The sequence below is a fragment of the Equus quagga genome, unplaced genomic scaffold (genome assembly GCF_021613505.1).
Source record: "Equus quagga isolate Etosha38 unplaced genomic scaffold, UCLA_HA_Equagga_1.0 203_RagTag, whole genome shotgun sequence".
Taxonomy (NCBI): Eukaryota; Metazoa; Chordata; class Mammalia; order Perissodactyla; family Equidae; genus Equus; species Equus quagga.
The window spans coordinates 2,607,962-2,628,174 of record NW_025798627.1 but is presented as its reverse complement, the minus strand read 5'-3'; the positions used below and the strand labels follow the sequence as shown (position 1 = coordinate 2,628,174).

At 41.5% G+C, this 20,213-nt stretch overlaps 2 protein-coding genes across 2 annotated transcripts in view; one reads left to right on the top strand and one right to left on the bottom strand.

The window, feature by feature from the left end:
* LOC124233467 (splicing factor 3B subunit 1) overlaps positions 1–1,514 on the bottom strand; it is a 54,242-nt gene extending 52,728 nt beyond the window's left edge. Inside the window, exon 1 of the mRNA XM_046650571.1 lies at positions 1,385–1,514. The gene's annotated coding sequence lies outside the window, so the exon portion shown is untranslated. The remainder of the gene's footprint in view (positions 1–1,384) is intronic.
* Positions 1,515–1,709: 195 nt separating this feature from the next.
* Positions 1,710–18,209, top strand: LOC124233509 (coenzyme Q-binding protein COQ10 homolog B, mitochondrial). The gene is made up of 5 exons (XM_046650655.1): positions 1,710–1,961; positions 6,703–6,852; positions 11,444–11,636; positions 14,110–14,211; positions 17,175–18,209. The coding sequence occupies exons 1-5, from the start codon at positions 1,840–1,842 to the stop codon at positions 17,340–17,342; spliced, it is 735 nt and encodes a 244-aa protein (XP_046506611.1). The 5' UTR covers positions 1,710–1,839; the 3' UTR covers positions 17,343–18,209.
* The last annotated feature ends 2,004 nt before the right edge of the window (positions 18,210–20,213 follow it).

Below are 20,213 nucleotides of genomic sequence, written 5' to 3'. Positions count from 1 at the left end.
GGTTCACACCCAGGATCCAAACCCACAAACCCTGGGCCACTGAAGCTGAGCACACGAACTTAACCACTATGCCACCTGGCTGGCCCTACCACTGTTTTTTTTTGAGCAGGGGTAAAATATGATGAAAATGAGTTCTAAAGGAAGACCTTACTGAAAATATTGAAGATTTAAGGCAAGAAGAGCAGGGATTGTGTATCTGAAGGCAATCTGATATAGAATTGTTTGGATGCAGCTACAAATAACCTCAATCAACATGTACATCCTGTGCTATATATACAGAAAAGTGTTTGACAAAACTTGTAGCTGGTGATTTCAACTCATTCCACAAAGCATCCAGTAGGGGATGACTGCAACGAACAAAGCAAGAGTAGAAAATAATAATCACACATACACACAGCAGCTGGAAAATTTCTGTAAATATAAATCAGATCAAGTCACTCTTCTGCCCTCAACCTTGAATGACTTCCCCTTGCACTTAGAATACAATCCAAAGTTGGTCCCATTGCCTCCCAGGCACTATGATAAAGCCCTCACCACCTCTGACCTCGTTTCCTACCCCTCTCCTCCTCCCTCACTGTGATGCAAAGCCCCTGCTCTGCATAAAACAGGGCAAGACTGTTCCTGTCTGGGGCCTTTGCACTTGCTGTTCCCTCTACCTGAAGTTACTTTGCCCCCAAATATTCACATAGTTCACTTCCTCACTTCATTTAGGCCTCTGTTCAGTATCACTTCCTCAGAGGCCCACCTGACTACCCTATATAAAACAGCACCCCACCTTACCCCTCTCCACCACCTTATCCTGCTTTCGTTTTTTCCTACAGCCCATGATTATCTGACACCGTATTATATACTAGTCGATTTCCCCACTAAAATATAAGCTCCATGACGGTAAGGACTTTTGTTCACCTACCCAGCATCTAAAACACCAGAAGTGCCCAATAAATATTTATTGACTACATTTAACCAACGATCTCATTTACTGCTCAAAACTGTATGCAGTAGATAGCATGGCTACCCTCATTTTACAGTTTACAGGAAGCTATGCTGTACAAAGGTTAACAAACGGAGGGAAAGAACATCAGGACTTGATGACTGACTGCTTTCTGAAACGGGTCAATCAAAGCAAAGGCGTCGGCTTTGTAGGGAATAATGGAAACGCAAACCATCCGCGAACTCCAGTTAACAAGGTGGCCGGCCACGCAGGCCCAAGGCCTAGGGCACCGAGGCCCGTCCCCGGGGGCGTGACCCTGCGTGGCCCTCGCACCACGCCCAGGGCCAGCGCGGCAGGGCCCGTATCAGGCCGTCGTCACAGCAGGGCTCCGCGGCCAGACCGCGCAGCCGGGAGCGACGGCGGAGCGGCTCACCACCCACCCCGGAGAGTTACCTGGTTGACAACCAGGCCCTCGGGCTCCCTCCCGCCCTGGGCGGGGCTCACGTGCCGGGCCTGGCGAGCGGAAGCAGCTCCCAAGAGCACGGCAGCCGTGGGCGAATCCGGGAAGAGCTCCGGCGCGGGAGGCGGGGCGGGCGGCGGCGAGTCTCACGCAAGGCGCCCGAGCGCGCGGCGGGAACTCGAAGGCGGCGGGGGAGAGGGGGGGGCGTCCAGACGGCCCTGCGCCCCCTCTGATTGGCCCACAGGATGACGTAGGGAGTTTGCAGTCGGCCCTACGCCCGTGGGAGCTTGCGTCAGAGGTGCGCAATCGGGAAGGAGGGAGGGGCGTGTCGGGAGGCTCAGGGGGCCCGCCGATTGGCTGGAAGGCACGGGAGCCGGGCGGCCCGGCCGGGCCGGAGGAGGGCGGTGCCGTGGGCCCCATCCAGGAGGTGGCCGCCGGCTTCAGTGAGATGATCATGGCAGCTCGGACTGGTCAAAGGGCCCTGAGAAAGGTGGTGTCGGAATGCCGTCCGAAGACGGCGGCGGCAGCCGGAGCCCAGGCTCGGGCGCAGGGGCCGGCGCGGGATGTCAGGTAATAAACATCGCGGCGTCGCGACGAGGGTAGTTTTCTGCCTGGGCCTACTGAGTAGAGGGATCGGGGCGGGGGGCTGGGTTGGGGTGACGGAAGCCGAACGGGATGCGTTTCCGCGTCGCTGGAGGTTCGGCATTTGAGGGATTGGGGCGCCCCGCATCACCCGGAGCGGAGGCTGGCCGGCCTGTCCCGAACGCCCCGTCTGTTTTCGCGGTTCTCTGCTCTCGCGAGAGGCGGGGAATCGTCGGCAAAGCGAGTTTGGAAGCAGCTGATAAAGGCGCTCTGCGAGCGGTGCCGTCGGGCTCTTCCAGTGTCTTCCCCTGCGGCCTGCTGCTGATGTCGGAGTTTCGCCCGCGGCGCGGGGCTGCCGGCTGCTGGGCGTGTGGGAGTTTGTGGCCTGGCGGTGGCCCCCTTCTGTCCTTCCAGCGTCCCAGGTGGCCAGCCGTGCCTTCCCAACTTCTGGTAGAGGTCTTTGCCCCGCCCTTTGTGCTTTCAAAACTGAAGGCAGCCGAAGTGAGGCACTTGGATTTTTTCACACTGCACCGTAGCCAGAGGCCTCTAACCTTGAACGAGAATTGCTGGTTGGTTTCTGTTTGGTGGTTGGAGGTAGAGGCATGAAGGATTTCATACTTCCACCACTTAGTTTCCTGTTACTAATGATATTGTAATAAATTATGCTCGGAAGTTAAAGTTAGTGTTTAAAATGAATTCAGTTGTAAACAGTACGGGATGGAGGGAGAAAGCACAAATCTGATTGAGCCCCAGGACATTTGGATTCGATGAAGAATTTTTAAAATACCACCAACCCAGCCAGCTCCAAATCCTTTTAGAAAAATATTGGTTGAAACTGAAATAAAATCATCTCCTATCGTTTACTCCTGTTTTAGCAAATAATCTGAAAAAGTAGTTCCAAGCACAACACACCATACTTTAGATCTGCTTGTATTACTCTTATAAAATGTTGGCTTACCAATAAACAAAACTGTTACTTTTGAGCAAAAAACAAATACGATTGTTTTACTCATCAAATTAAGGCTTAAATTCTAAGATAAATGTTTACTGTTTATGATGATGAACAGGGAGGGAGTTGGTGAGTTCATTGCAAGGCTTAAGCATTAACTTAGATTCAGGGCTTATAACAGAGTATTTGAGATGTCATATTGTGACAAAAAAGCTGTCCTTCATCTGGTCTAGTTTTCATTTCATGGTTTAACCATGTGTATGACTGTGTGGCTCTTCATATTACTGTTGAAGACATATTCCTCTTTTTTTTTTTTCTTTTTTGCTGAGGAAGATTCGCCCTGAGCTAACATCTGTTGCCAATCTTCCTCTTTTTGTATGTGAGCTGCCAGCACAGCATGGCCACTGACAGATGAGTAGTGTAGGTCCACACCCAGGAACCCAACCCAGGCTGCCACAGCAGAGCACACTGAACTTAACCACTAGGCCACCGGGGCTGGCCTCATATTATTCTTGATAGTGTGTGAAAATAGATGTGCTGTCCAAGGTATTGTAACCGTAGTATGCAAACTTATCAGGAAAACTATTAGCTTTCTATAAACACAGGTATTTTTCCCTTATGATCATAATGAGATTGTGTAGGGTTTCTTTTTGGGAGTTTGGTGGGCAGTCTTACATGAACCTGGTACTAAATTCAACACCATATACATACATATGTATACATACATAAGCTTCCTGGTCAACCAGGCATCCAGTTCACCTCTTCAGAAGCAAGGGTCTTATCTTTTTTTAACTAAAGGTTTATCTCAGAGATGCTACCTTTTCTGATACTGATTTATCATAAAATTGTTAACAATTGTGCATAGTATCTACCACATAATTGGCTTCCCATAATGAATAACAGGGTATCTATACAAAAAGTGAGAAAAATAGATAAAACTTTTATAACTGTTAAAGACATCTAAAGAATGTCTTTTTTTTTTTTTAAGATTTCATTTTTCCTTTTTCTCCCAAAACCCCCCCGGGTACAGAATTGTGTATTTTTAGTTGTGGGTCCTTCTAGTTGTGGCATGTGGGACGCTGCCTCAGCATGGCTTGATGAGCAGTGCCATGTCCACACCCAGGATTCGAACTGGCGAAACCCTGGGCCACCGAAGCAGAGCATGAGAACTTAACCGCCCTGGCCACGGGGCCGACTCCCAAAGAATGTCTTAAAAGGGAAACAGATGATTAGGCATTGTGTACATCAGATTTGGTTTTTGTAATCAATGTGACTAACAGAGATCCTAAATTATTTTTTGTGGTTCTTTTTAAAGGAGGAAGCTAAATTAACTAATTATTTTATTTGCACTCTTCTTCATTTAGCAGAGTAACTGTTACTCATTTTTATTGGTATATTCCCACTTTTAAGCAAACTCTGTAGGTTTACTTAAAAAAAAATCACAATAGGCTTCTCCTAAAATTCTCTCTGCCTTTAAAATAGGTTTCACATAAAATCATGTTTTTAAGGATTTTAGGGAACATGTAACAACGCTCTTATTCTCTATAGATGAATCTATCTAAAATATCTTTTGACTAAAAAGGAATATCATAGATATCTTTGAAATATGCTCTTACCTTCATTATAAAATCAAATACAACTTGTGATTTTACAGAAACCCTAGAATTCACAAAGCCATCTTGCTTTACCATATTTTCCCTGTTACTCATTTTTTGAAGTTGTTTTTTACAGCTGGATACATAAGAATCCTAAAATCTTAAAAGGGGCCAGTAAGTCCATCCATGCAGTTCATGTGTTTGATTCTTTTCCATTACATTTTAACCAATAGTCATGCAGCTTTTAGCATAACCATTTTCATTGACCTCTGTTTCATTGCCTCTGGAATAAGCTCATCCAATTTTTACAAACAGTTTTAATTGTTCAAAAGTTGTTTCTTGTGTTATGGAGCCCAAATTTGTCTCTAACTGGGCTTTTCTTTTACAATTCGGAGCCATATTCTCAGATAACATCCCTTATCTTCTGGCTGCATATTGTAAATTTCTTCATTGTTTGTCTGACTTGATTTTCTCTTCCTCCCCAGCCAGACTGTACGGTTTCAGTGTCCTTAAAGAAATTTTATTTCTGTATAAATCATGTTTTATATAAATTAAATATTATATATAATAACATAAGGAGATTTCACCGGGCCTCCACAATCCTCTTTTAAAAAGTGATTTGAAGACTTGATTTAATGAAATAGCCCTCTCTTAGTTGGAACTCTTCAACAGCTTCTCCTTGAGAATAAATTTTAAATTGCTTTTCCTGGCCAGTAGTCTCCAGGATGATCCAGCTCCAACCAGTTTCCCCAACATTATTTCTTGGTACTCTTCTCCTGGCTCGCTATACACCCCTGCTTTTCTGTTAGTCTGTTTAGTGTCTGGATATTGCCAAGCTCATTCCCTACTACCTGGAATGCCCCGGTCTCCCTCTCCTCCCAGATACGTAGGCACACGTGTGTGTGAGATTACATATATAAGCACACACACTTGTTATGTACATACATACCTATTTCTCTCTGCGTGGCTGAATCCTCTTATCCATTATGTCTCAGCTGAAACATAACCTCAGAGGACTTCCTAGACCACCCTATGTAAAGGAGGTCCTAATCACATGTCCCCACTCCCATTTCTTTTTAGCACTTTTTTCTGAATCCTCAGCTAGAATGTAATCTTTGTAAGGTTCGTGTTTGTTTTATTCATGAATGCATTTATTCATGTATTATTAAAATGAATAAATGTATTCATTTATATCCTTCCTGCCTAGTACACAATAGAAGCTCAATAAGGATGTGAACTAATGTGTGAATCATAGTATAAAATAGTTATGTGATAGTTTTATTAGGGAAGGGCTAAAAATAGTTAGATGAGCAAGAGTACATTGGCATCTGTGTTTAGAAGTACTGCCAAACAATTAACCTTCAAATTACCTTGACATATGTTTTTACATATATGCATTGCAGTGGAAATTGGAAGGTAAAATAGAACAGAGCAACAGTTCTGACAGGGCCGTCAGATCTCTAGACCAAGAGTGAGACCTAGTTTCAAGTCTCATAGAGTAGATTAAGAATTAAGGAACCTCAGGGCTGGCCCAGTGGCATAATGATTGGGTTTGCGTGCTCTGCTTTGGTGGCCCAGGGTTGGCAGATCCTGATCCCGGGCATGGATCTAGCACTGCTTGTCAAGCCACCCTGTGGTGGCATCGCACATAAAATAGAGGAAGATTGGCATAGACGTTAGCTCAGCGACAGTCTTCCTCAAGCAAAAGGAGGAAGATTGGCAACAGATGTTAGCTCAGGGCCACTCTTCCTTACAAAAAAATTAAAAATAAAAATAAGTAAAAATTCAAAAAATGTATTGTTGAAATAAAGGAAATTAAGGAATCTCTGTGGATTCAGCTGCAAAAACAACCGGGGTAGATGAGATTTTAGTTGAAAAATAAATGATAAATATTCAAGCAAGCATATGGCAGGAATATGTTGTAACACATGACTGCAGACTGAAAGCCAACTTTCTGGGAAAGAGACCTTTTGTGCTGGAAGCTTCTAAGCCTAACTGTAAACTGTTATTTTTAGTTTTCTTTATGGTGCTTAAGCAGCTTATTTTTCTCTGTATCTGTGCCTGTGTGTGTGTGTATTTTTTCCAGGAATGTTCTAAAGTGTGCCAGTTATTTTACAATCTCTATAATTTATGTTTCCTCTTAATTTTCAGTGTCACTCTAAATCAGGTGATTTTTGTCTTTTAGATATTTAGCGTCCTGTGGTATACTGATGAGCAGAACTCCTCCACTTCATGCCTCGGTGTTGCCTAAGGAGATGTATGCAAGAACTTTCTTCAGAATTGCTGCACCATTAATAAACAAAAGAAAAGAATATTCAGAGAGGAGAATTATAGGGTTTGTATATAATAATAGTTCTACTAAAAGAGCACATTCGTAATTTTCTATAGAGCATTATGACTCTTTTTTTCCTGGATTTTCTTCTTAATGACTCAGCTCTGGTTTTTCTAGGTTGGCCTTTCCATACATAGCCCTTGCTGTTTCATAAATATTTGTTGAATGAATATAATTACATGGTAACTTTACAGGATAGATTTGAACCTTGACATGTAAAGGAGATAACTCAACTGTTTATGACCTGCATTTTTATACACTGTTCTTTTCTATAGTGGCAACATTATTGAGATGTTGGGCCAAACATGTTTATATAGCTCCCTCACATGCACACATACATAAAGTACATAAAGACATGCTAACATCCTACCATCAGGAACAGAGCTTGGCAAACTTTTTTCTGTAAAGGGCCAGATAGTAAATATGTTAGGTTTTGTGGACCATACTGTCTCTGTTGGAACTACTCAGCTGTGTCTTTGAAGGCCAAAAGTAACCATAGACAATATGTAATAAACAAGGGTGGCTTTGTTCTAATAAAACTTTATTTACAAAACCAGGCAGTGGGCCAGGTTTGGCCACTGATTAAGGGGTATTTAGAGCAGAGGATAGAGACTCTGCAGTTCTGCTAAAACAGAAATACAGCATCCCTTCATATAGGAATTTCTACAAGGGGATCTTACATCCCAACAGGCCATTAAGTATTATATGAATTCTTGTAAAAGTGCGTTTAATTAATTTTGTTCTGTTGCTTTTCCCCTTCTGATTTTTCTGTAGTAAAGGACTTTTGGCAGATTCATAGCTTTTGTCACTAAAGTTACCTTTATTACTGGCTAGTCACTGTATTAGTTAAGGTAATGCTAGCAGGTATACAGATAAAGCCCAAAAGTTCATTTCTTTCTCATCTAAAATTCAAGGGGGCGTTCCAGACCCTTAAGGAGCAATTCTCCCAAGTAGGGAATCAGGAACCTAGGCTCCATCCATGTTGTGACTTTTGTAATTCTTTAGTCTTCAGTCTCTTAAAAAGATACTCCTGCTTCTTTTTTTTTTTTTTTTTTTAGACAAGTTTTTTTGTTTTTGTTTTTGTTTTTTAAAGATTTTATTTTTTCCTTTTTCTCCCCAAAGCCCCCCGGTACATAGTTGTGTATTCTTCGTTGTGGGTTCTTCTAGTTGTGGTATGTGGGATGCTGCCTCAGCGTGGTCTGATGAGCAGTGCCATGTCCGCGCCCAGGATTCGAACCAACGAAACACTGGGCCGCCTGCAGCGGAGCACGCGAACTTAACCACTCGGCCACTTAACCACCATTGGTCTGGAAGTGACACACAGTGCTTACTCTCAGATGTTGTTGGCAAGAAGTAGTCATGTGACCACCATCTAAATGCAGGAGGGGGACTGAGAATTGTAGCCCCCTGATGGGCAATTACTTCCCAGCAACAGCGCCATGTCAAGCGAGCCTAAGTACTTGGTTAGGTAGACATCTTTGCCACAGCTGGCATCTGCTAAAATGAGATAAGGCAGTGAAAAGATAAGAGGTCAAATAGTGAATTCATCTGCTTTACTTTTGAATTGCTACTATCTATCTTATACTGTTTACCTGCCATTTGACAGGCACTGCTACCCATCATATTTGTTGTTTCATTTAATTCTCACAACAGCCATGTGGACTAGATGTTCTTATTCCCATTTTAGAGATGAGGAAACTGAGACTCAGAAAGATAATGTACATTGTCTCGTGACTCCAAAGCTTATTTTCCCCACCGTAATTACTTATTCTTACTTGCTGCTTTATTCTTTCTCATGCTAAAATTCTTTTTATTAGAAATTGGCCTAATCTAACGCTCTTCATCTTATCTTTTTCCCCCATATTTGACATAAACACATAACAGCTACTACCATTTATTAAGTGCGTATTAAGCATTGTGCACTATGCTGAAACTTTCTTTTTTTAAGATTTTATTTTTCCTTCTTCTCCCCAAAGCCCCCCGGTACATAGTTGTCTATTTTTAGATTTGGGTCCTTCTAGTTGTGGCATGTGGGGTGCCTTTTCAGCATGGCTTGATGAGCGGTGCCCAGGATCTGAACCAGCGAAACCCTGGGCCACTGAAGCGGATCGCGCAAACTTAACCACTGGGCCATGGGGCCGGCACCTGAAACTTTCATTTAACCCTCAAAAGAACCCTGTAGAGGTATTTTTCAAATACGGTTGAAGAAAATGGAGTTGAGAGGTTACTGTGTTTTAGAGTTGATGTTTGAACAGTCCTTTCTGACGAAGTCTGTCCCCTTGCCCGCTATGCTGTACTGCTTTCTTAGTCGTTGTAAACTGCTTTCAGGGTAATCAGCTTCAAGGCTACTAGGTTTCATACTTTTCCATGGGACTTATTTTAGCATTTATTTCAAAGTGTCTGAAAACCTGGAGATGGGAGCTCCTCCACCCCAACCCCAGCTGTAGGTCTCATTTCACGATCATGAAGATTACTTTAAACATGTAAAGACTCATTCTGTCATATTCTAAAGATACCCTTTTGTAATTAGGTTGTGAGTGTGATTGTTTAAATTACTGTATCATTTTAAGGCGAATTGCGTTTTAACGGTGTTGAATCTTTATAACCAAACATAACGTGTGTCTGGCTCTCGTTATTCAGTGGTTTTTTACATGTATCCATAGAGTGTTGTTGTCGTTTGTTTGTTTTTTCATTTAAACCCTAAAGTGTTTTTCTTCACTTTATTTCTAGGTATTTTGTGTTTCTATGCTTCTTGTTAGTATAGGAAAGATATTAATTTTTATATATTTTGTAACAAGCTACCTTACTGAATTCTGAATTGATTCTCTTTGGAATTGATAGTTATATCACTTGGTGATTGATAATTTTGCCTAATTCTCACCCACACAGATGCCTCATATTTCATGCTCTGATTTAATTACTTTGATACTTTCAGAACAATGTTACATAACAATGATGATAGTCAGCATCTTTGTCTTATTTTAACTCTAATAGGAATTTTTCTGGTATTTGACCATTTATGGAGGGAATGATAGAGTTTTTCTTCTTTTGGCTAGTCAGTGTGGTTATAATAATATAATTCTTAGTGTTAAACCTCCCATACATCCTTAAGTGAGTTGTTTTTGATTGTTGTTGTTTTTTTTTTAAAGATTTTATTTTTCCTTTTTCTCCCAAAGCCCGCCGGTACATAGCTGTGTATTTTCTTTTAGTTGTGGGTCCTTCCAGTTGTGGCATGTGGGATGCCGCCTCAGTATGGACTGATGAGCGGTGCCATGACCACGCCCAGGGTTTGAACCGGCGAAACCCTGGGCCCCCGAAGCAGAGCGCGCAAACTTAACCACCTGGCCACAGGGCCAGCCCCTGATTGTTGTATTTTTGATGCATTGCTGGATTACATGTGTCGGTGTTAGGATTTTTGCCTCAATGCTCACAAGTCATGTTGGCCTATTGATTTTGTTTTGTACGTTCTTTGTCAGGTTTGGGTTGCCAGAATGTTATGCTGGCTCATAAAAAGAATGAAGTTTCCTTTCTTTGTGTTCTAGAATGGTTTCTTTTCGATTTTTTTAATTACAAAAATATTACGTGATTGTTTAAAAATCTAACAGTAGAGATGTATATATACTATTAGTCTGACTTTACTCCCTCTTTTTCCTGAGTTAACAACTGTTAATTGTTTAATCTGTGTCCTAGGACTTTTTAAATGTATTTTTATTACAGGCATCCTATTAACTTAATTACTTTCAGGAAAAAATAAATACCAAATGTTTAAAATTGAGGAAATATAGTATATTCTTATAATTTTCATTAAATAGATAATAGAATCGTACATAGCCTGTCTGCTTTGTAGTGTGCTTTTTTTCATGTAGTATACTGTAAACCTCTTTGCTCTAAAGTATATGTTTGATCTTAATCCTTTTAAATAACATACCAAGTTGCACAATATGGATATATCATAATTTACTAATCATTTATTATATTAAGCATTTATTAACATCTATCAACTGATAAACATTTAGGTTGCTTCCAGTTTTTCTTCTCTCAAACTCTCAGTTTTTATATTATTATTATTTTTTTTGAAGAAGAAGATGATTAGCCCTGAGCTAACTACTACCAATCCTCCTCTTTTTGCTGAGGAAAACTGGCCCTGAGCTAACATCCATACCCATCTTCCTCTACTTTATACATGGGACGCCTACCACAGCATAGCTTTTGCCAAGCAGTGCCATGTCTGCACTTGGGATCCAAACCAGCGAACCCCGGGCCGCCGAGAAGCGGAACGTGCAAACTTAACTGCTGCGCCACCGGGCCGGCCCCTCAAACTCTCAGTTTGTAAATGCTGGCCACTAATTAAAATTTTAAAATAAGATCTGCAAGCCAGATCCAAGCTGTGGTCTGCCAAGTTACGACCTCTACTGTATAGTGTATTTAGCTCCCTTTTGTTTTCTGTGTTGCTTTGAAGTCATTCCGGAGTGTGGCTCAACATGTGTGCCAAATGATCTATTGCTTCATACACAATAAATTTTATTCATATTCAGTTTGAAGTATACATATACCACGTAACGATACAGTTAACACCTCTCTCTTTTTTTTAAAGATACTCTATGCAGGAAATGTATGATGTAGTATCAGGAATGGAGGATTACAAGCATTTTGTTCCTTGGTGCAAAAAGTCAGATGTGATATCAAAGAGATCTGGATACTGCAAAACACGGTTAGAAATTGGGTTTCCACCTGTGTTGGAGCGCTATACATCAGTAGTAACCTTGGTTAAACCACATTTGGTAAAGGTAATAGTTTTATTTTTTGTTGATTTTAAATATTCCCCAAATATTGATCCTATCCAGTGGGTTAAAGTATAATAGCTTGAAAAGATTTCCCTGAACTAATAGGAGGAGGGAAAAAACCAAACCATTTATTATATCTCCTTTATTTTATACAATATTAGCATTATTCTTTCCAAGTAGAAATTTGACTAGAATATGGAAATAAGAAGTTCTTTCTTTTTTCCTTCTGTTGAGGACTCCTGACCCACAGGAAAGACTGGGCCACACAAGTGAGAAGTTTTGTAATTCAGTGTTTGCACTAGTTCTTCTGAAGTTACGGAAGGGAAAATGGTGAGAGGATATGAAGAAAGGTAGAAAAGATGTAAATGTGGAGAACATAAACATTTCTGAGGGCATCCTGCCTTGTTCTAGGTACTGAAATGCCAGGTACTGTTACCTGTGATGCACTGTGTGAATCATCTTACCCTTGTCAGAGGAGGGTATGCATATAGAAAAGTACTCAGACTTAGACACATAAAAAGGCAGAATTCCATAGAGTAATACCCATTTCTTTTGAATTCCTAGAGTGTGATGACTAAAGACTCTAAAAGCTGAGTTATGTTTTGTGCCCACGGGATTTAGTGGTGATGTCATTTCTTGGTTATTGGCCAGAGCTAAATGCCTTTGTCAGCTCTTTGTCAGGCATTCAAGGACATGCAGCTCCCATACCAGAAGAGTGCACTGTCCGCTGAAGCTAAGACCTTGGAGTCCACCCTAGTCTCTGTCTCGAAACTTGAATTCTGCTTAAAAGGCTCCGCCCCACTCTGGGACTTTGCCTTTCTAATGAATGTTTTCACCATGGTTTTGGAGTTTTTACCTACTGCACTGCACTGCCTCTCTTAGACCAGCTAAGATTTATTGAGTTCTTTGTGGTGCTTCATGTAAATTACTCACTTAATCTTCGCAACAGGCCCTTGAGATTCAAATGTTATTACTCTCCATCTCATTGTTGAGCAAACAAAGGCTTAGAAGAGTTAGATAACTTGCCCAAGGTTACACACAACCAAGGTTCTAGCTCAGTCTATTCTGACCCCTAGGAATATCTCTATAATCTTAAAATGTCTTATATTCCCTCACCTCAATCTCTTAGGATTCAAACTCTTATAACTTAAATGTTAATATATTATGCTGTGTCTAACTAAAAGAATTCTTTAAAAAATCTAATTTTCTCCCCCTGGCTTCTTAACACATACAGGATACAGTCAGCTGCTTTATCACTGCTCATAGGCTCATGCAACCTCCCTCACCCCTCACTCCCAACACCACTCTTAATGTTCAAGCAATACCATACGTCCTTTTTTTTTTCGATTGACACCTGAGCTAACATCTGTTGCCAATCTTTTTTTTTTCCCCTCCTTCTCCGCAAAGCCCCTCAGTACATAGTTGTATATTCTAGTTGTGGGACCTAATACCATACGTCTTAAAGTCATTTGTTGTCCCTAGGATATACCAGCAGAACTGAAAACTTAAGGCTTCATTGAGGAGCGAGTATAGACTTTGAAATAGCAATTTGGAAAATGGTGTGCTGCTGAGGGAAGGTGATATGTATTCTTGAGGTCAGTTGTCTACTAGGATAATAAGGCCCAGGTGGCATCTTAGGTTAGTAAATAAAGAAGCTGTACTTCATTCAAGGTATAATCAGTCCTAACAATGGACTAGTGACTATAGTCTGGCCACCATTTTTCACACTGCAGGAGGCAACTCTTTAGTGGGTCTCAGTCAGCATCTTTTTAATGATGTAGAAAGGGAAATATCAAGATATACTGCACATAGTATTGCTAAATCCTGTGTTTCATCGAGTATACACACATAAAGTATGAACACTGCAGAGATTAGAGGTCAGCAAGCAATGGGTTGGGGACAAGGGTCAGGGCCAGACTTTCAGGAAAACTGGAACCGTAGAGGCCTCTGGAAATGAAGAGTAGCAAGTGAAGGAAAGACTAAATATGATTGACAAGAGAAAAATCTTCGGGTAGGAAAGAAGAATTATAGCATCGTGCTAGGGATTTGTGCCAGATACCTTATAAATGTTTTAGCCAGCTCTTACTGATAGTTTAAATAGGTATTATACTCACTTTACAGATCAAGGAAATATGGTACAGGGAGTTAACTTGTTCAGCATCACTTACAAGTGGCAGAGCTGGAAATAAACTTCCAGAAAATCACACCCTGTTTTGCTGCATGAGGAGAGAATTCTGAGTAGCCCAGTGGGTGACAGTGGAAGAGAGAACGGGCAGTCCTGGGAGCCCAGCAGAAGAGAAAAGGGCTTGTACTGGCAAGAGGTCGCTTCCTGGTACTAACTCAAAAATGAGATATCTTTATCACCTGTGGTCTGACCTGTTAAAGTGTTTACTTTTCGAAGAAATCATCCTCAGTCCTAGATTCTGGACAGTCCCAACGGGCCTTCACTGTGGTTTTATGTTTCATTTTGTTCTAGGCATCGTGTACCGATGGGAGGCTCTTCAATCATCTGGAGAGTGTTTGGCGTTTTAGCCCAGGTCTTCCTGGCTACCCCAGAACTTGTACCTTGGATTTTTCAGTAAGTCTCTCATAAAGCCTTTGATTTCTTCCAAATATCAGGTGAAGTTGGGAAAGAAGGAATAATCTATTTATTAGAACCCAGATGCCGTAACTAATAATCTTAGGTGCATAGCAATTACTGAAAGACGCTTTTAAAAAATCTGAAATTTCTAAGTATCGGATACCTTTTTCTGTACTGACTTTATAAGAAGGAATGCTAATGAACCTTACCCTTTTTCTGTTTTTTGAAACCTTGAATAGTTGTTCCTTCTCTATTTTCTTTTTTTTAAAATTTTTTTAAATATTTTTATTTTTTTCCTTTTCTCCCCAAAGCCCCCTGGTACATAGTTGTATATTCTTAGTTGTGGGTCCTTCCAGTTGTAGCATGTGGGACGCCGCCTCAGCGTGGCTTGATGGAGCGGTACCATGTCCGCGCCCAGGATTTGAACCGACGAAACACTGGGCCGCCTGCAGTAGAGCGCGCGAACTTAACCACTCAGCCATGGGGCCGGCCCCCCTTCTCTATTTTCCAATCTTTACAAGTCCATAAATAAGACACGTGCTGTGACTTTCTACCAGCTTAATAACAGTTTAACACCAAGTGAAATCTACACATTGATCTGTACTTTATGAGGCAGAAGTAAAGTGCAAAGGGGAAAAATATGTTTTTAGAATCTGGGGACTAGGGGCCGGCTCCGTGGCCGAGTGGTTAAGTTCTCGCGCTCCGCTGTGGCGGCCTAGGGTTTGGATCCTGGGCACAGACGTGGCACTGCTCGTCAGGCCACATTGAGGCGGCGTCCCACATCCCACAACTAGGAGGACCTGCAACTAAGATATACAACTGTGTACCAGGGGCTTTGGGGAGATAAAGCAGAAAAAAAAGAAAAAAAGATTGGCAACAGTTGTTAGCTCAGGTGCTAATCTTTGAAAAAAAAAAGAATCTGGGGACTATGGTATTTTCTTATTCACATCACCTCGTTATAAAAAACTTAAAGCCACTTGTGGCTTTTTCTTTGCCAACAGATAATATACGAATTATTTCTGTATTTGCAACTCAAGCATTACATTTTAAGAAATGGTCATAATTTTGATTATTACTGTATGCTGTTTTCATCTCTTGAGTTGCTTTCATTAAATAATTAGTGGACATTGGAGCCGGCCCCATGGTGTACTGGTTAAGTTCATCGTGCGATTCGCTTCAGCAGCCTGTGGTTCGAAGGTTCAGATCTCGGGCACAGACCTAGCACCGCTCATCACTGTGGCAGCATCCCACATAAAGTAGAGGAAGATTGGCACAGATGTTAGCTCAGCAACAATCTCCCTCAAGCAAAACGAGGAAGATTGCCACAGATGTTAGCTCAGCGACAATCTTCCTCACCAAAAAAGTAAGATAAAATTAGTGGACATTAATGGGACAATTGGGGAAATTTGAATAAGGCTTGTGTAGATTAGATAATAGCATTACTACCTAGTAGTATTAACTCCCTCTGTTAATTTCCTGATTTTAATAATTGTGCTGTGGTTATGTAAGATATTAAAATAGGGCAATCTGGGTGATGAGTGTATGAGAAATCTTTGTACTGTTTTTGCAACTTTTTTTTTTTTTCTTTTTTGAGGAAGATTTGCCCTGAGCTAACATCTGCCAGTCCTCCTCATTTTTGCTGAGGAAGCCTGGTCCTGAGCTAACATCCGTGCCCACCTTCCTCTACTTTATATGTGGGACGCCTACCACAGCATGGCGTGCCAAGCGGTGCCATGTCCACACCCAGGATCCCAACCAGCGAACCCTGGGCTGTTGAGAAATGGAACGTGCAAACTTAACTGCTGCGCCACCGGATTGGCCCCGCAACTTTTTAAAAAATCTGAAATATTTCAAAATGAAAAATTAAAAGTTTTAAAAGTTAGTGATTATTTGGTCCTTAAAATACTATTTCTCAAACCATTTGCCTTGAATTCTATCTTGAGGGGATACAAATAAAGTTCTAAATCACTGTCTCCTTTAAGATTGAACCGCCTACCCCTCTGTTTTGTGGATCAATATCATCTTCCTACTGTTACTTCTCATGGGAATACCTATCAGAAGGATCACTTCCTTTATTTCATTTTGGGAGGTAGAGTAGATCTAAAAGGGCACATTAATAAGAAGCCAGAATGATAAAAGTGGTATTCATCAAAGCTTTTTTCTAGTTGTTTTTTTTTTTAAGATTGGCACCTGAGCTAACATCTGTTGCCAATCTTATTTTTATTATTTTTTCTTCTTCTCCCCAAAGCCCCCAGTACATAGTTGTATATTCTGTTCTAGGTCCTTCTGGTTGTGCTATATGGAACGCCGCCTCAGCATGGCCTGATGAATGGTGCCATGTGCATGCCCAGGATCCAAACCAGCAAAACCTTGGGCCGCCGAATCGGAGTGTGCGAACTTAACCACTCGGCCACAGGATTGGCCCCTCCAGTTTTAACTTAATAAAGGCAGACTGCCTTGAAATGAGACTCATTGGCCTGGCTTCCTTAAGCTCGTTGTGCCTGTAAAGGGTTGTGCTCACTGCAGTTAATAAGACTGTCTCTTCTGAGGGATGTTAAAAATCTCAGCTGGGGGGGCTGGCCCCGTGGTGCAGCGGTTAAGTTCGCACATTCCACTTCTCAACGGCCCAGGGTTCGCCAGCTCGGATCCTGGGTGCGGACATGGCACCACTTGTCAAGCCATACTGTGGTAGGTGTCCCACATATAAAGTAGAGGAAGATGGACACGGATCTTAGCTCAGGGCCAGTCTTCCTCAGCAAAAAGAGGAGGATTGGCAGCAGATGTTAGTTCAGGGCTAATCTTCCTCAAAAAAAAAAAAAATCTCAGCTGGATATACCCACACAGCTCTGCCTTAGATACTGAGCCAAGGGACCCATTTCACAGTGTGAGCACCACTACCCTAAGTAGAGATTTAGTAAAAGAAAGATCTTCCTAAAATAATTATTAACATTTTCCTACAGATTTCTTTTGAATTTCGCTCACTTCTACATTCTCAGCTTGCCACGTTGTTTTTCGATGAAGTCGTAAAGCAGATGGTAACTGCCTTTGAAAGAAGAGCTTGTAAGCTGTACGGTCCAGAAACAAATATACCTCGGGAATTAATGCTCCATGAAGTTCATCACACATAAAGAGAAAAAGAACTGGTCACCTGCTTGTAACTTTAGTTTATTCACTTTTAGGAAGTACTTTCTTCATTTGCTTTCAGAAGTCAGAAAGCATTTGTTAAACCCAGCTTTGATTATAAACCTGCACCGTGGAACATTTGCACTTGGAATATGGAACCACATGTACATAGAATTCAATCAAGTGTAATTCAAAGCAATATGTACATTAGCATATTTACAGTTATGGGATCACTATTGCTAGAATAGTGACATCACTCTTCTGAACAGAAATTGAAACTGTCAGTTTAAACCTTTTAATTATCACCTTACCTGAAAGGTTAGTTGAGATACTCACATAGTATGTATTATATTAACCATATCACATTTAAGTTATTAAGTTCAGACTATTTATAACTTATTGTCATAGGGCCTGCCTCATGGCTTAGGGTATTTGAGTAATCATCAGATATTTAAAGTAGAAACTTTGACTTAAAAATACTGTTAATGAAGGTTCCCTGGCACCTTTCTTATTTTTAAATTGTTCTTACGAGTAGCAGTAGAGAATTCAGTGCTTTGGGGAGGTTAGCTCTCGGATGAAGTGAGTAGTTTTTTTGGTGAGTGGTCCAGAACTTTAAGCTACTTTTCTCACAATTTCCAACTCTCTCACAGGTGCTTTGACTGCTCTTTGAATAATGGTCATTGTGTGTCAGATTTTTCTGTAACAGTGGGCAGCAGATGAAGATAAGTCAGTTGATGTGTCCCCAGCACCATGCATCCCTATTTTCTATTTATTATGTGTCTTCACTTTCAATAATATATTTCAGACTGATATTTTTATAAACAAATCAATGTAAGGGCTGAAGCTGTAACTTAATAAAGTTAATTTGTTTATTTTTTGTACAGTTATTTTGCTTATTGAAATCCTATAGTGTTTCAGTGTGTATTTACATAGACACAGTAAAAGTTAATTATAGCATTTTATGTCTTAAAACACTTTCACAGAAACAAATCCGGGCAGAATTCAGTCTTCTTTAGTGAACACTGACCTCCTTCCCTCCATTCACACCACACCCAGCAACCACTTACATTGCCCTTTCGAACACAGTGCTATTCACTTTGTTTCCTCAGATCAACAAGGAGCTTCAATAATTACTGCTACATAAAGGCGTGTTTACATCATTTTGTTCAGTAAATGTGTTTTGAGTACCTGCTCTCTGCCAGGACTCATACAGTCTACTCACATGGAGCTTGCCTTTGGCTTCACACAGGTAAAGCACTGTCTTCCCACTTACAGATGAGGTATCTTCCCAGAGCATAGATAGTTTGTGTATAATTATATACGTTTTAAATAACAAAGCTTTTAAAATATGGCAAAGATAAAACCCAGATACTTTCATTTTTCCCTGTACAGTACTACTCATTTGATGGAAAATAAGAACCTATACTTTAGCACTATGCTTACAAATGCCATGGGAAGACTCTTAGGTTAGAATCTCACCTAGTGGTGGGAATGTAACTGGGCTGGTATTATGATAGTATGTAGATGGCATCTTGGTGAGGGAGCCTAGGAATACCCAAATACTGCCATCCTAGCCATCCCTTTGACCCAGGAGGTTCCCTAAGTGTGGTGAGAACCCAGGTCACAATAAGTGGTAAAGACAAGATACAAACCCAGGCATTGTGGCCCCAGTATCTCTGCTGTTGCTTTCTCTAGTACGTCAGTGTGGAAGCCAAGACCTGTGGACTTACTTGGCGTCTGTGTTCTCCATATTGTAAAAGGGAAAACACCACCACCTTTAGGAACGTTTCTTGAAGTGGCATCTGGTCAGTGGAATCTGAGGGGAAGCCCGATGGGATGGGACTGCTAGGTAAGATTTTTCTCCCTGTGGAAAGAAACTTGGAAGAGAAACTTCTCTTCCTTGGTTTTTGCCTGATTGCATGAGGGCATGAAGTTTGCAGCTACATCTGCCGTCTTTTCACCAAGAGGGAAGAGGCGAGATAATTCCAGAGAAGTCAACTCAAAAGTCTAACATCATCCAAGGTTGAATGAACAAGCTTGTAGTTGTCCACTTTGCGCTTCTGGTTACATGAGGTGACAGGCCTCTGGTGTTTCTTGCTTGAAGTCAGGGATTCAGTTACTTGCAGCGGCTGTGTCCTGCTCCAGTCTGAACCGGTCGCTCTCTAGGCTGTTGTGCAACTGTAATCCTAGGGCTCCCCTGTAGTCATCCTGAATCTTTGGACTTCCTTTTTGATTTACTCTCAAAATGTTGAGGAAATCTGGTGGCTTCCTGAGAAAGAGCAGATGGGAGCTACATTTTTAGAATCCCTGAATGTCTGAATATGTCACTGTTTTATACTCCCTCTGGATTGAGTATACATCTCCACGTTAGAGATGATTTCCCGGGGCTAGCCTGGTGGTGTAGTGATTAAGTTTGTGCGCTCCACTTCAGCAGCCCAGTGTTCACCGGTTCCAAACGCAGGTGTGGACCTAGCGCCACTTGTCAAGCCACGCTGTGGCAGCATCCCACATAAAGTAGAAGAAGCCTGGCACAGAAGTTAGCTCAGCGACAATCTTCCTCAAGCAAAAAGAGGAAGATTGGCAACAGATGTTAGCTCAAGGCCAATCTTCCTCACACACAGAAATAATAATAATAATTTCCCCGCAAAATTTGAAGCTCTGACTTGTAACGGCATCCAGAGCTGCTCTCAAGAGGTCTGTGGCCATTCTTATTCCCAGTCCTTTGTATAGCGTTCACTCTCTTTGTCTCTGGAAGCTTTTAAAATCTACCCTTTGCCCTAGGTAGTCTGAAATTGCATGCTGATCTGCCCTGTTGCCCTGTGCTAGTTAATTGTGCTGGGGCACTTTGTGGGCCGTTTCAGTCACAGGCTCATTTC